We start from the raw sequence: 14,839 nt of genomic DNA, 5'->3' as shown, positions 1-14,839 counted from the left end.
GTTTTCTGCTAAACCACCAAAGATCCAAAATTTACAAGACACTTAACTTTCTTGAACACCGTTCCCTTACCTGAACCATTAGGGGTTTGGATTGAGTGTTTCTGCTTTTTAATATTCCTTTTAAATATAATCTAAAGGTGACAACTCCTTACTTTGTCCCATCCATCTTTGAAGAAAGGTGTTAACAGCAATTAAATGTGAAATAATAGGAAGAAAGATTTAATTACAAAGTGCAGGGAAACAAGAGGCCAGGATAATTCTGCTTTGAAGGGAGAGCTGGCTGCCACACGACAGTGATGGCGGCAATTCAGGAAGCAACAGTAACTGAATTAATGCCAGTTTGAAGAGTGATGTGGTTATGCCGGTGACATTCACTTTAAAAAAAAAAATGGGCAAAATATGTTTTCCTCTCTTGGACTTTAGTCTGTGTTCCTTAAGAATAAAATCACCTTCCCAGAGTCACACATGAGTCATACTCCTTCTCGAATTAAACTAAACACATCACACAGGGAAAGAAGCCAAAGGTTTCCTTGCAAAAGTGAAGGAATTTGAACCTCTGCTTCTTCACTTGAACTTAATCACCAAAATAAGGATGCCATTTCTCTCTTTCTAGAACAGTGGTTCTCAAACTTGAGCCTGTATCATAATCAACTGGAAAGCTTATTAAAACAGAGATTGCTGGGTCCCACCCCCAGAGTTTCCAAGTTGGTAAATCTGAAGTAGGGCTTGAAAATTTGTATTTTTAACAATTTTCCAGGATAAGCTGGCTGACATTGATGGTACTGGGAACACAGGGGGGAATTACTGTTCTAGATGAGAGGTGAAAGATGGTGAGAGTGAGGAAGAGACTGTTTCTTCAGATATATGTGTGGGAATTGGGCACAGAATAGGAGAATATTTGTTTTAAAAAGACACCTAAACTGTTAAGGATCTACCGAAATTTTCTCTCATAACATCACAGCTCTCATTTTTCTATGTCTTTTTTATGATTCCAAATCTAAGCAGTACTAATGAACAAGCTGCTGCTGATTATACCCCAAAATCCAATGTTTCTTCACTGATATTTTTCTTTTAAAGAAACAAAAAATTTTGGCTTCCTTTGCTAGCTATCCCATAACAAAATGCAGAAGAAATATTTATTAACCAAGCAGAGAATGAAGGACATTTTGTTACTGGTCTGGCTCATTACATCAGTTTGAATCACAGTACACATCCTGTTAATAAATGCTACTTTAAAAATACAGAAAACTAAATGTGGCATCATCATACATGCTATCTGTAAAATGTGATGTCCTGGATTAAATAAAATGAAAGAAAGGAGTGGCAGTCTATTAGTGATGGACCCCTTAAAGGACTGTCACTGTTCACAAGCCAGGGATTCTGCTCCCTTATTTATTAATAAGAAACTCCCATGAATCCAATTTTAACCTTTCTGAAAGCCTGAAGACAATGGAAAATACTCTACTGTTCTTATAAGCCATACATGGAGATAATTAAAAAGTAGGATAATCTGGAGGGACTAACATTTTTTTCAGGCAGAAATGCACAGGAATTTGGTTACCGTATCACAAGGACTTGGTAAAATGGCTCCCCCATCTTCACACGTAGAATGAGGTTCAGAGAAATGTTCATTTATGTATCTGCTCAATAATCATTTATGGAACATCTACACAAGGCCAGGTCTGTGCTCCATATAAGCAAAAAGATCCTTGTCTTCAAGGATTTTAAAGCCTATCAGCTATCAATAAAAATACAACACCTGGAAAAGAACAAAATTTCAAGCAATGTTTTTTTTAATCAAAGGGAAAAAATAACTGAACAACTAAATAATTAAATACAACTATCATGAGTGCAAGACACCATGACATCCATTGGCACAAATTCATAAGCGATAACCTGCATTTCTTGAGAGGAGTACATTAGCCTAAAATTTTACGGAACACAAATAATCTCAAAGTTGAAAATCAGGTTTATTGTTAAAATTTGTTAATAACTCAACTTACAACAGATTTTCATTAAAAAAAGACTCTGAAAAACTTAGTGAAATACTGTGAATATATATATATATTTTTAATTATATTTATATTAATATTTATATTTAAATATATTTATATTTACTGTGAGCTTATTTATAACTGGATTTATCCTGAGGATGTAAGGATAGTTCAATATCCTTAAATCAATCACTATGACACCCCACATTAGCAAACTGAAGAATAAAACTCATATGATCATCTCAGTTGATGCAGACAAAATTTTTGACAAAATTCAACATTCATTTATAGTAAAAACTCTCAACAGAGTACAGAGGGAGCATACCTCAACATAATAAAGACCATATATGAGAAACTTAGAGCCAGCATCATACTCAACAGGGAAAATCCAAAAGCACTTGTTACAAGATCAAGAACAAGAAAAGGATGCCCATTCTTGACACTTTTATTCAACATAGTTCTAGAAGTCCTAGACAAAGCAATTAAATAAGAAAAATAATATAAGGAAGCCAAACTGGGAAAGGAACAACTCAAACTGTCACTGTCTGCAGATGACATGATATCATATTTAGAAAGTCCTAAACAAGCCACCAAAAAACAAAACAAAACAAAAACTATTAGAACCAATAAATGAATTCAGTAAAGTTACAAGATACAAAATTAACATACAGAAATCTATATGTTTCTATACATAAACTAAAAAGCTTTCATACAGTAAAGGAAACTGTCAACAAAACAAAAGGCAGCGTACTGAATGGGAGAAGATATTTGCAAATGACAGACTCAAAGAAGGTTTAATATCTAAAATATGCCAAGAACTCCTACAACTCAAAATTAAAAACAAAAATTAATCTGACTTAAAAATGGGCAGAGGACCTGAAGAGACATTTTCCCAAAGAAGACAAATGGCCAACAGGAATATGAAAAGATGTTCAATATCACTAATCATCAGGGAAATGCAAATCAAAACAATGAGATTTCACCTCTTATCTGTCAGAATGACTGTTATCAAAAAGATAACAAATAAAAAGTGCCAGTGAGGATGTGGAGAAAAGGGAACAGCTGTGCACTGTTGGTGGGACTGTAAATTGGAGCTGTCACTATAGAAAACAGTATGGAGTTTCCTCAAAAAATTAAAAACTACAATATGGTTCAGTAATTCCACTTCTAGGTGTTTTTGGAAGAAAAGAAAAACACTCATTTGAAAAGATACATGCACCCCTATGTTCACGAAGCATTATTTATAATAGTCAAAATATGGAGGCAACCTAAGTGTCCACTGACAGATGAATGGATAAGGAAGATGTAGTGTATATACATACAATGGAATATACTCAGCCGTAAAAAGAATGAAATCTTGCCTTTGTGACAACAACAATAGAGGGTATTATGACTATGATTCGGTAAGTCCGAGGGGGGGTCCAGGAATCCTCCTTTTAAAACACAAGTCTCACTGTCCCCACAGGTGTCTGTGATGGAGATTTCTCTTAGTGGTACCTTGTGAAATGTGCCCTAGCAGTGTAGAGGTGAGTAGAGACGCCCATAGTGTAAAGGTGTGTCTCACCCTAAAGTGCTCTCCTCATATGGCCTTTCCAAGCTTGTTCTGATAATGTATAGAAAAATAAAAGCACTTCTCAATTGAACTGCTTCTGGAAGACAGACACAGGACTTGCTGTTAAAAGATTCAAATTCTCATTCAAACTGATATTCATGTGCTGTTGCATATGCTATTTATTTCTCTGGTCTTTATACCAACCCTGCCCTGCAAATGCAACCACCACATGCACATGCGTACATGCACATGAGCGCACAAACACACACGCACACACACAGTATGTGCATGCATGCACAGATATGCAGACAGTAGGTATGGCCCAATACCCTCTATCTGTCTCACAGTGATGTCTGGCAAAAGGCCTTGTCAGTAAGAACTCCTAGACACTATTATCATTCACTGAGGCACAGAGCATTAATCACAGAACCTTCAAAATATCCCACCTTCTTTGGGAAGCCATAAATATAATGTTTCATTGATTGGCACTGAGGCAGGGTATTAACCCGCCAGGCACCTGCTTTCAAAGAGCTGGCACTCCTCGGCAGAAACCTAATCATATCTGTCATTGTACTGTCCTGGGCCTGCCAAGATAAGGACCGTGTATCTGGCTGCATTTGTGGGACAGAAGCAGAGAGATGCTGGACTTTGTATTTTGCATCTCCCATCCACAAGAGCAATAATAAGTCTGCAGCACGGGACTGACATCCAGCCAATTAATCCCAAAGCTGCCAGAGGGGCAGGGATCCCTTGAACTAGTCGATCTTGCTGAAAACCGTGAGGAGCACTATCATTTCTCCTCTTCTGCTAGCTCTCCTGCCTCTTTTTCTTCTTGAAATCTTACTCGCTCAGAAGGGCCAGCATAGTGAGTCGGGAGGAGTTGGCTCTTCCTTCCTTCCTGCTCCTTCCTTCCCACCCCAGGACTTGGTGTCATTTATAAAACGTTTTATATGTCTACTTGCCTCAGGCAGAGTTTGAGGGCAGAATCTCATACCAATTAGAGCTCTATAAAAAGGGAGCACGCTGACCTGAGATGAAGCACCCCATCACTACTGGAGGTATTCAAGCAGGATTTCTGACAAGAGATTCCCACTTTGGGTTCAAGGTTGGATGAGACAGCCCTCAAGGTCCTCTGCTATTTTAGAATTCTACGACTCCATGGTCTCATTCCCAGTTTAATTAGCTGCTCTACTGGTGATAATTAGAGTGAAATCTGCCTTTTCTTTGAGTGTTTTTTTTTTTTTCACCTTGCAAATTTCCTGATATTCCTCTTTGTTTTGAGAAAGATACAAGTTACAAGGTCTTACTTAGGTTTTCCTTTAAGGGGAAAAGTCACAGTTTGGAAAGAGTAAGTTGTTTTTGTCTGCTAGCTGAAGACAAACAGGTAACCACCACTGCTCTGCTCTGTGTGGGCTGAGGTTGGCAGCAAAGGAAGGTTGAGGAAGGGAAGGCAAGTATGCTCTGGGCTGAAGCACATCCAGAAGCCACTGATGTAGGAGAAATACAATTGGTCCCTTATCCTTACTCAATAAAATGTCAGCATCAGAAGAAACATCTGGAAAACCTGATCCTGTCACAATAGCTAGCTCTGAACATAAATAATTTAAGGACAAGATTCCCAATATAAATTATATGCCAAAACAAGAGAATAAAACAGTCTCTTCTTTCTCCCCAGAGCCATTCATTGCCTTTCCCAAGAAGATTTTTTTTTTTTAATTTTGCTTCATTCATAGCTAAGTTTTGTGACTCCACTTGCACATCTATTTCATACTTGAAGCACCCCTGGTGTTGACAATCACCACCTCCATCCAGCCTGTCACAGAGAACTAATAACACATACACACCAGATTCCATGTTCCAGCAAGGGTAGCCCCCAGAAAGAAACTACTCTCTGGCCAGTCAGAGAAAGACCCAGAGATTATTATAAAAATAGGGAGACACATTGAATAATGCAAAGAAATTCAATTCCCTGGATACTTTTCTTCCCCGACTCATTTGCATCCAATATGATCACTCCCTATATACCAAAATTGCATAATCTAAATTAATTTCAGTCTGTTGTCCGGTTAGACCACCATTACTGCTTGCTGTGGTTTGCAAACCTTAAGCTAGAGCCATAACCTAGAAGGAAGATTATTTTCTCAGTTTTGGATGAATTTTCTTGCTATGTGTCCTTGGGTAAGCAACATGACCTGTTTTGGTCTTCCATTATCTATGAAATATAATGATTTCACCTTCTCCATATTTTATGATTAAGGAAAAATAGAAAAAAAGGATTTAATAGTGATAGGCATAAATGATTCAGACAACAGTTCCAAAACTACCAGTAAATCACATAGTTTCAATATATAGTTTCTAAGCAGGGTACCAGTAAAACGCACCTTTAAAGCATTTTGAGAATCAGTCCACGCAGGAATTAAATTTTGATTTGTTTTTTCTTTTTTCGGCAGATTAAATATTCCATCTTGATTGTTACGTATGTAGAGAACTGACATAATACCATATAGGGACTCAAAAAAGATGTTGTTTTCTTACTCCTTTACATTCTCATTCATTCGCTTGTTCAACACATGTTCACTGAATGACTGCTATTTTCCAGGAGGCATGTTAAGCCTCACAGGCTGGAAATGCATCTATGTGTCCAGTGACAAGACAACTTTACTGGTACTACGTGGTTACTTCAAATGTTCTATTGACTTGAAGCAGCAAATGCTCTCTCTTCATTGCTAACTTGGAAGAAGAATGAATTCTACAGCCAAAAGGAAATGAACTGTGCAAGTAAGCTGAGGAAGCTCAGAAGTGGATCCCTCCTTAATTGAGCTTGCTTGACATCTTGATTTCAGTCTTGTCAGCCCCTGAACAGAAGATCCAGTTAGAGTATTTCCAGACTCCTGACCTTTGACCCACAGACACTCCATGTTCATAAACAGGTGTTGTTTTAAGTCACTAGAAGGGTGTGGTAGTTTTTTCTGCTGCTGTAAGAAACTATACATATATACACACACATAGATAGGTTATATGTTTATATATAAATAGATATAGAAAACTACATATTTGTATATACATCCAAATATTCCTTAAGTTTATGGTCGTTAAGAAAATCAAGAGTCTTTTTCATCCTAATGTGTATGTGAATGTGACATTGTATGTATGCATGTATGTATGTGTGCTTCTTTATATTATACTGAGTCCAGTATATACACTTTACTGATGGCTAATACAAGATGACTTGATCACTTTTTAGTTAGCAAGTGAGAAATTTACCTATGAAACAGAAGCAAATTTGACTGTGATTCTTATATGCAGTTTCTTTGACAGAAATTGGTTTGGTTTCTCCTTATATATATTCCTCTGTGTGTGTGTGACTGTGTTTATAACTGATACCCTCAATGGTTAGGTTGGTTCTCAACCAGCCTATTTCCCACATCACCTCAACTGAGGACAGGTAGTTGCAGCAATAAGGAATATACCCAAATCTCAACTGGTCTCTTAGTGGCATTCCCAATGAAACCCCACAATGACTCTGCTGGACAGTTACCACGTGGTTCTCCTTTCAGAAAGGCTCGTCAGCATGGGGGGAACCACTGTGGCAGCTGAGTCACGCACACAGTAGCAATATTATCTTGTATACCGGTTTTCACAAGAATACAAGAATTTCTTTGACATGCCAATTCTTCATCACAGAGTGTGTCGGGCACCATTCAGATTTTCTGCAAAAGGCATTCCAGTAACCACGCAGGTTTTGCTTTCAATTAATCTCCAAAGATTTGAAATAATGAATCAACTTAATTTTCATTTATATTCTTTCCCTCTCACCTCCCTTCCTTTTACTTATAAGGTGCATAAATCTTTTAAAAATGTCATTTTAGAAGTGAAACCTGAATAAATTATCCCTGAATATTATAATCAGAAATAATTACCCTTTAATATGTTTTGACTCTAGACAACTTTGCAAGCAGCCTGAAAAGATACACAACAGTGCTATTTGGGGAGACAGAAACAAAAAGAGCTGGTAAATCTTTTATGCATTTTTTCTACAAATATTTATAATAAACTTACTACGCAGGCACCATGATGGGAGGAATAAAGTTGATGATTTCTGCCCAGGTTTACCATGCTGTCAAGGAAGAGGCAGGCCGACAGAGAAATCTGCAATTGCAAATATGGGTCAGTGTGCAGAGGGCAGACTGAGATCAGAGCAGAGAGCAGAAAGTGACTTTGCCTGTGCGACAGGGAAGGGTTCACTCTGCCGCAATAGCGTGGAAAGAGAGTCACTCCAGCTCCAGGGATGAAAGTTACCTGTTGTGCATTTTAGGTAAACCTGTGCTCCTAAACAAGTTTAGATCCCTGTTTTCTCATGTAAATCCTTCCTCATCCGGGCCTACAGAGAACTAAAGACTGGAAGCAATAAAGTCATCTTAGTATAGTGAGAAGTGACGGGTGACAAGAATAACCTAATTAGACAAGAAAGCAGTCAGGGGCCGTCTGGTGTAGGAGCCATCAGTCCTACAGACTTCAATCATCAAGAAAAACTGATTACTTTGCAGCCCACTTTGTAACAGTGACTATGAGTCATTAGAGCAAGGTTAAATTATGTTCATTATGTTCTATTTAATAAAGGAAAGAAACATGTACCATATTTTAGAAACTTTTCTGTCAAATTAGTTATTTTTAATACTACCTGAATTGGTGAATGCCTAGAAATTTCATTCATCAAACATGTCATTTTCTCATAATGTTGGAAAAATCAAATGCTGCCATACTAAATAAAGCATCACATTATATCTGAAGTTATTAGTGGTTTCCGAAGGTTTTTTTTTTCATTTCTCACCCAAATCCCATAAATCAGACATCAGTCCCATTGTGCCAATGACTCAACTGAGACATAGCCACTTAATCTTAGCCAATGACTCAGTTCTTTTAACTCTTATAAATGTTCTTTCATTTACCCATTCATTCACTCATTCAATACGTATTTACTGAGCATTAATATGACCACAATCCTGTGAAATAAAATGTCAAAAAGTTTAAATATAAATGTAAATCTGTAATCATAGTACAGCATGATTCCAAAATCCTCTGAAGTTCAGTTTTATAATAATGAGTTCTAGAAGTTTTTAAATCACTTTATAAACCTATCATTGACTGACACGTGGGAATACCCTGGGTATTTTGAGAAACAGATTATTTCTGCACCTAATCCATGAGTGACATGGGTACATTAAATGGAAAGGATTCCAGCCTTCTCTCTGTGTTCATCAGACAATTAGTTAAACAACTTTGTAATATTTTCCTGATCACTCAGTTCAGTAGGTGAAAAAAAAAATCAAAGTTATATAATAACCTTCAACAACAAGGAATATGAAAACGAATATATCTATGTATATGCATGACTGGGACATTGTGCTGTACACCAGAAATTGACCCATGGTAAATGACGGTATTTCAATTAAAAGAAAAATCAAAGTGAATGCACCTGTAGCAAATGGACTGACTAGATGTTTCCTTTTTTTAATGGATTTATTTTGATATTCTGTAGATCTAGCGTTTGTGCTACTCTTGAAATACCCCACTTAACCACCCAGGAAAAAGTGCATTATCTTCACAATTTGACAAGTGGGAAATTATGGGATAGAAAGGTTAACTGAACTGATTATGCACAGATGAACCCTTAGCAAACTAGAATTTCTCTACCAGGACTCAGTGTGTTCTACAAGCTGCTTTCCCTTGGATCCTTTTGTTTATACAACCACTTTCATGCTGCCAAGATACTTGTTGTTTTTGTCTTCTGTTTTCTGATTCTGCCAAGTTATTAAAAGACAAAAGCACAGCTTATGTGACAATCTAGATACCAAAGTCTTTCCTGGCATCACTGATTATGCTTTTGGGTGAGTGAACACACTGACTTTAATAAGGAAATTGCAAAATATAAAGATGAAATGATACACATAAAAAGAGATATTACCTTCAGAATTTGAAATAATTACATTCACTCACGGGAAAAAAAAGGGTCTTAAAATCCAATACTTAACAAAAAGAAGAGGGCAAAGAATAGGATATGCTTGCTGGGATTTGTACTTTTTTTTTTTAACTCACTAAATAAAATTAAGGGACTATCCATATTGTAATGCTCTGTGGACAGCAAGTTGGACTCACATGGGACAGAATTCTCCAGATTTTGAGCTGACAATCCAAGGACAAAGTCAATCTGGTTTTGTGTCTAAACTTAACCTTGATTTAGATGTCAGTTAATTTCGCTGGTGACTTTGGAAACCTTACATCGTTGCCATCTTCAGACCTTGAGAAATGAGTTATTTGTTTCTGTCAAGTGGAAAAGGACAAAATCAGCAGGAAAGGAAATTTTATTTTCAAAGTTCAGAAAGAATGCAATGAAAAGTGGAGATTCTTTCCCAGTAACTGCACTATTTTTTTTCAAGAATTCACAATATTCCTTTAAAGAGTAAAAAGGCAAACAACTTTAAGGATACATGGCAACCAGGCCTTCCTTCTGTCAAATTTTTGCAATACAAGGGAGCCAAGGAATTTGCTTGGCATAACGTTTTTGGTCCTAGAAAGAGAAATAAATAGGCCATTGCGAATTTTTTCTTTAGAGATTATTGGACCATCTTCGTATCTTAAATACAGCTTCCAAATTATGTTCCTTGTATGATGACTATTCTAATCTTCACTTCTCAGATTTATAAGCTGAGGCTCAGAGGTTTTATATCTCTTGGCAAAGTCACCATTTATATAAGGCAGGTCTAGCATTTGAACCACAGCCTCTGGACTCCACACTTGGGCCTCTGTTCTAGCTCACTTCTTCCAGTGAATTCTGATACTTTGTGATTGTCTGACTCTCCCTTTCCTTGTCTGTATAAATAAATAAAAATGCCTGCTTCATCTAGGTCACAGGATTGCTGTAAATCAAATATTACAACACATATAAACATATTTTAGGACTTTAATAACCAGAAGTTTTTATTTCAAAGCATCTAGAAAGTATGGTTGAGTAGTCTGAGATAAAAGTGGTTGTCTGGCTTTAGGCTACCTGCTTTAGTGGTAATCTGATGATTATCAATTTTTGCCTCCCAACCACCAACATGGCTCTTCCGCCAGTCAAGCCAGATGATACCGTAGCTTTACAGTAAGACGTGCAACTTGAGACGGTACTGAGAAACAGGGGTCCACATTCTCATCCGTCCAGAACACACTCGGAACACACTTACTCACATGTACCTTGGAGGAAGGATGAGTGAGCAAACACTGTTCATGTTTCTGAATCAGTTTAACCCAGCACCCACAGTCTATCGAGACTGTTCAAGGACACAAATTACTTCCAAGTGCACTGACTTCATATGTTCACTTGTTACCCACCTTGAAGGGACGGCAAAGCAAAATAGGAGCTCACAGCCCTTTTTTCCTGAATCCATAAAGGAATTTCTCAACAATTTTAGTGATCCTATGAAATAAATAAGACAAGATCCAACTTTTAAATAAAATGGTTAACCTTGGGGCATTGCTTGAAGTACCATACTGAGAAAATTGAAAATCTGACATGGAAGCATTACACCACTTTAATTATACTCCACAAAAGTAGTTTCTATGTGTTATAAAACCAGAGTCAGAAATCAAGAGGCAACTTGAGAAGTCTAAATCTGTACTTGGCCCAAAATGTAAGTTAGGAAGAGGTTGATTCTTCTGTTCCCAATAGCAGATAAGAAATGGATTTGTTTCAGATCCACGGAATTAGAATGAGCCATTAATACAGACGAAAACTCAGAGTATTGCATGGCACACTCAAGGGAAAGTTTTATTTTCAAGATTTCAATCATCCTCTCCCCCAGGCACTGGGCTGAGAGCTTTACATGAAGTATTTTAATTAATTCTTAAAACTCTTTTCGGTGAGGCTATTACTAATTCCCATCTTACACATCAGGAAACAGCTAGTTAGTGGTGGACCCAAAGTAGAACACATCACAATCTTGGGCTCTTTTCAAAAAGTAAGCAAGAAAGTAGTTACGCAGGGGCAACTACTCCACAGCTTTGTGGTCAGTAGGAAGAGCACTCCTATCAAGGATGGTTCTCTGGACACTGAAAAGCAACGAATGGAGCTCTTTCTTAGTGTATCTGAAAGAGAAATTATTCCTCATGTGTTTCTAGACTCGAATTCCCAGAAAATATCAGAAGAAAGATACATGAGAAAAAGAAGGCATCCTTGTCTCCTGTTACACGTCAGCAGCATGGAAGATTCTTTTATACCATCACTACAAGCAGGAGAGAGGAGCAAGGAGTGGAAGAAGACTGGTCAGCCATCACAGCAGAGTCACTTCGGTCATCACCAGTTTGGCGGGGATTCATCCAGCTCTCTGAATGTCACTTCCTCACTCATTGCTTCAGGAATAACCCCCCGGATGACATGCTTGTGGAAGGGGTCCTCTCCAGAGGGAGGCGGACAGAGTCAAGGCATATTGTGGAGACAGAGCCAATAGGGCTTCCTGATGGGAATGAGGTGGGAATGGAGAGAAAAAGAGGGTAATGAAAGCCAGTTCCTAGGTCTTTATCTTAAGAGCCTAAGCAGCTGACTGGTGGATGGATGTGTCACTTACTGAGACTGGGAAAACTAGCGAGAAAGGGAAGGGGAGGGGGAAATCCAGAAGTTCAGTTTAGCTGCATTACACTTGAGATGCCTACTGGCAATAAGATGGAGGTGTAAACAACGTAGTTGGATACGTAAGTGAAGAGTCCAGGAGACTGCTGAGAGTTAGAGATATAAATTTGGGAATCATCAGCATTTGGATGGATTTTAAAGCCATAGGACTAGCTGTGATCACTTAGGGAGGGACTAAGCACAGAGAAATGAAGAGCACCCAAGACAGGACCATATGCTGCATAAGATAAGGCAATTTCAAAGCCCTCCAAATAGATCATATTCCTTGTGGATATAGTTTCTAAAGACGATATCCTAAATTTTACTGATATAATCCCAGAATCCAGCCAAAATTTAATCCATTTATTCACACCAGATGTTTGGAATAAAGAAATACACTTGTTATTCGTTACACTTCCATTTATGTCTTGTGCATCAGTTTTAGATCCTACTGTAAGATAGATATGCAGCCAAACTGTGCTATAAATCTTTAGTGCTCACCACATAGAATTCTAAAGATGCCTACTACATTGTAGCTCAGCCCAAAGACGTGCTAACTGTTTTCCATCATGGTGCATCACTGGCTACATTTCTGCTGAACTTTAAGCTCAGTGGGGGTGGGGGCACGCCCAATATGTTCACAGATTAAGTCCTAGAATTCAACAAATGTCTAATGTTTTATAGATTCTCAAAAACTTTGCTTGATGGTGAAATTTAATCATCAATCAGTTAATGATCTGAGTCCTTGCAGCACCAAATTAGAGCAAGTAAAAGGCGGTTAGCACTCCCACTGACATACTGGAACAAGGCAGCCACAACTAAGCAAAGTCCTACGGGCAGGTATGTCTCAATGTAGCTACAAAGGCTTTTCATTATCCATAACACGAATGCATATGAAATCTCCACAAGCATAAGATTCGTTGCCACACAGATTCAGACGGACAACAAGTGTCCCAGCACAGTTTCCCTCAACACAACAATTATAGAAAGTCCAATGATTTACAGTTGATCTAAAGAATTTGTTAGGACAATTCTCTGTCAAATTCCAGAAAAATATAACATCACAGCTTTGGACGCCCAAGAAGTAATTCGCCAAGAGTGTCTGCTAATACTGCGTGTGATTAGCACAGATAGGTTTTAGTGACAGGTTAACTGGCAAATTTATACCAAATCAGACTTACATGAGGCACTCTGACTGGCACTATAAGGGATACGAAGGAATTCTAGGACCCTTCGGGGGTCCTAGAATCTGGTTGGGTAGAAGCCTTTCATCTTACGAAATGTTAAATAGAAATCTAATACTGCAATAATAGGAAAATAATAAAATGTTTTGAGGTCCTATATAATTAACAGTCATCCAATCAGATACAAGGAGGATAAAAATCTTTAGTGACATTTTTGGTAAACACAGTAACATAAAGTGTATGTGTGTTTGTGTGTTGATCTCCCTTAAAATAAAAACGATCAGTCCCAGAGCGCCGTATATACGAAACACACCTTGACACACATTTCTTGTTGCATGGCAGCCACAAGGAAGTATAATGTTGAGAAACAGATCTCCAGGGAACAGCTTGCATGTGGGACAGCGTTTCTAAGCAGAGAACAAGGTCTCCATCCCTATAATTACCCTCCTATTATAGTAGCACCTCATTTGAGAAGCAAAATGGCATTGCAGAAAGAGCAATAGATCAGAAGTCAAGGGGCTTGGAGGTTCCTGACTCTGTTACCAACTTGATGTGTGTCTTTTCCACAGTCCTCATTTTAAAAGGTCAGCAGGAGGCAGGGAGTCTTGAGCTCTCTCCAGCTCTACAGTCAGACACATCTGCCACTCACTTTGTGTGAGCTTAGGCAAGTCTTTTAGCTTGATTTGTGTGACTGTTTTTGTGCCAATACCACGCTGTTTTGACTACTCTAGCTTTGTGGTGCCTGAAGTCTGGGAGGGTTATTCCTCCGGTTTCATTCTTCTTCTCCAGGACTGACAGATGACTGGATAAAGAAGCTGTGGTATATTTATACAATGGAATACCACTCAGGCACAAAGAATAAAATCATGCCATTTGCAGCAGAATGGATGAACCTGGAGATTGTCATCTTTCTTCCCAAAACCTTCTCCCTTTTTCATATTCTTTATGTTGATTACCACTCGTGACACAAGTAAGAAACCTTGGAATGATCAATTTTCCCCGGCTTACTTAGCAGGGACTTGTTCATCCTACCAACATAATGTCCCCTGAAATATCCCTTTCTCTGCACGCCTCCACTATTCTCTAAGTCAGGTCTTCATGTCTGGCCTGCACTATCCCAAGAGTTTCCTGACTGGTCTGTAAGTCATCAATCTCATTTTTGCAGTCCATCTCCCATTCTCTAATGGCCTTATTTTCCTAAGTCCATTCCCTGACTATATGTCAGATCATGACAGTCCCTTGCTTTAGTCATTTTACATAAGAGGCAGAATAGATTGATTTCTCTCATTATGTTCTATATTAAGTAATTGATTTGTTTTAGAAGCTGAAAAGGATTAGAACACCAAAACATAAACATCTAAAAAATGTTTTTCAAAATGTCCCTTTCATGTTCTAGTCAAAACACTATTAAAACTTACATATGACATCCAAAAAAAAAAGGGGGGGGTGTGTGGAATAAAGG

The 14,839-nt window shown here is 38.0% G+C and overlaps 1 protein-coding gene across 7 annotated transcripts in view; it reads right to left on the bottom strand.

Moving 5' to 3' along the window:
• The window catches only part of RGS7 (regulator of G protein signaling 7), a 243,181-nt gene that overhangs the window by 142,380 nt on the left and 85,962 nt on the right, over positions 1-14,839 (bottom strand). For 2 of the 7 annotated variants that reach the window (XM_074351782.1, XM_074351783.1), the window contains exon 3: positions 7,606-7,695. The exons of the other annotated variants lie outside the window; for them this stretch is intronic. In XM_074351782.1, coding sequence (XP_074207883.1) covers positions 7,606-7,695 — 90 coding nt within the window. The remainder of the gene's footprint in view (positions 1-7,605; positions 7,696-14,839) is intronic. 7 annotated transcript variants of the gene reach the window in all.

The sequence above is a fragment of the Camelus bactrianus genome, chromosome 23, assembly GCF_048773025.1.
Source record: "Camelus bactrianus isolate YW-2024 breed Bactrian camel chromosome 23, ASM4877302v1, whole genome shotgun sequence".
NCBI classification, from domain to species: Eukaryota; Metazoa; Chordata; class Mammalia; order Artiodactyla; family Camelidae; genus Camelus; species Camelus bactrianus.
This window is presented reverse-complemented; position numbering and strand designations above follow the sequence as displayed.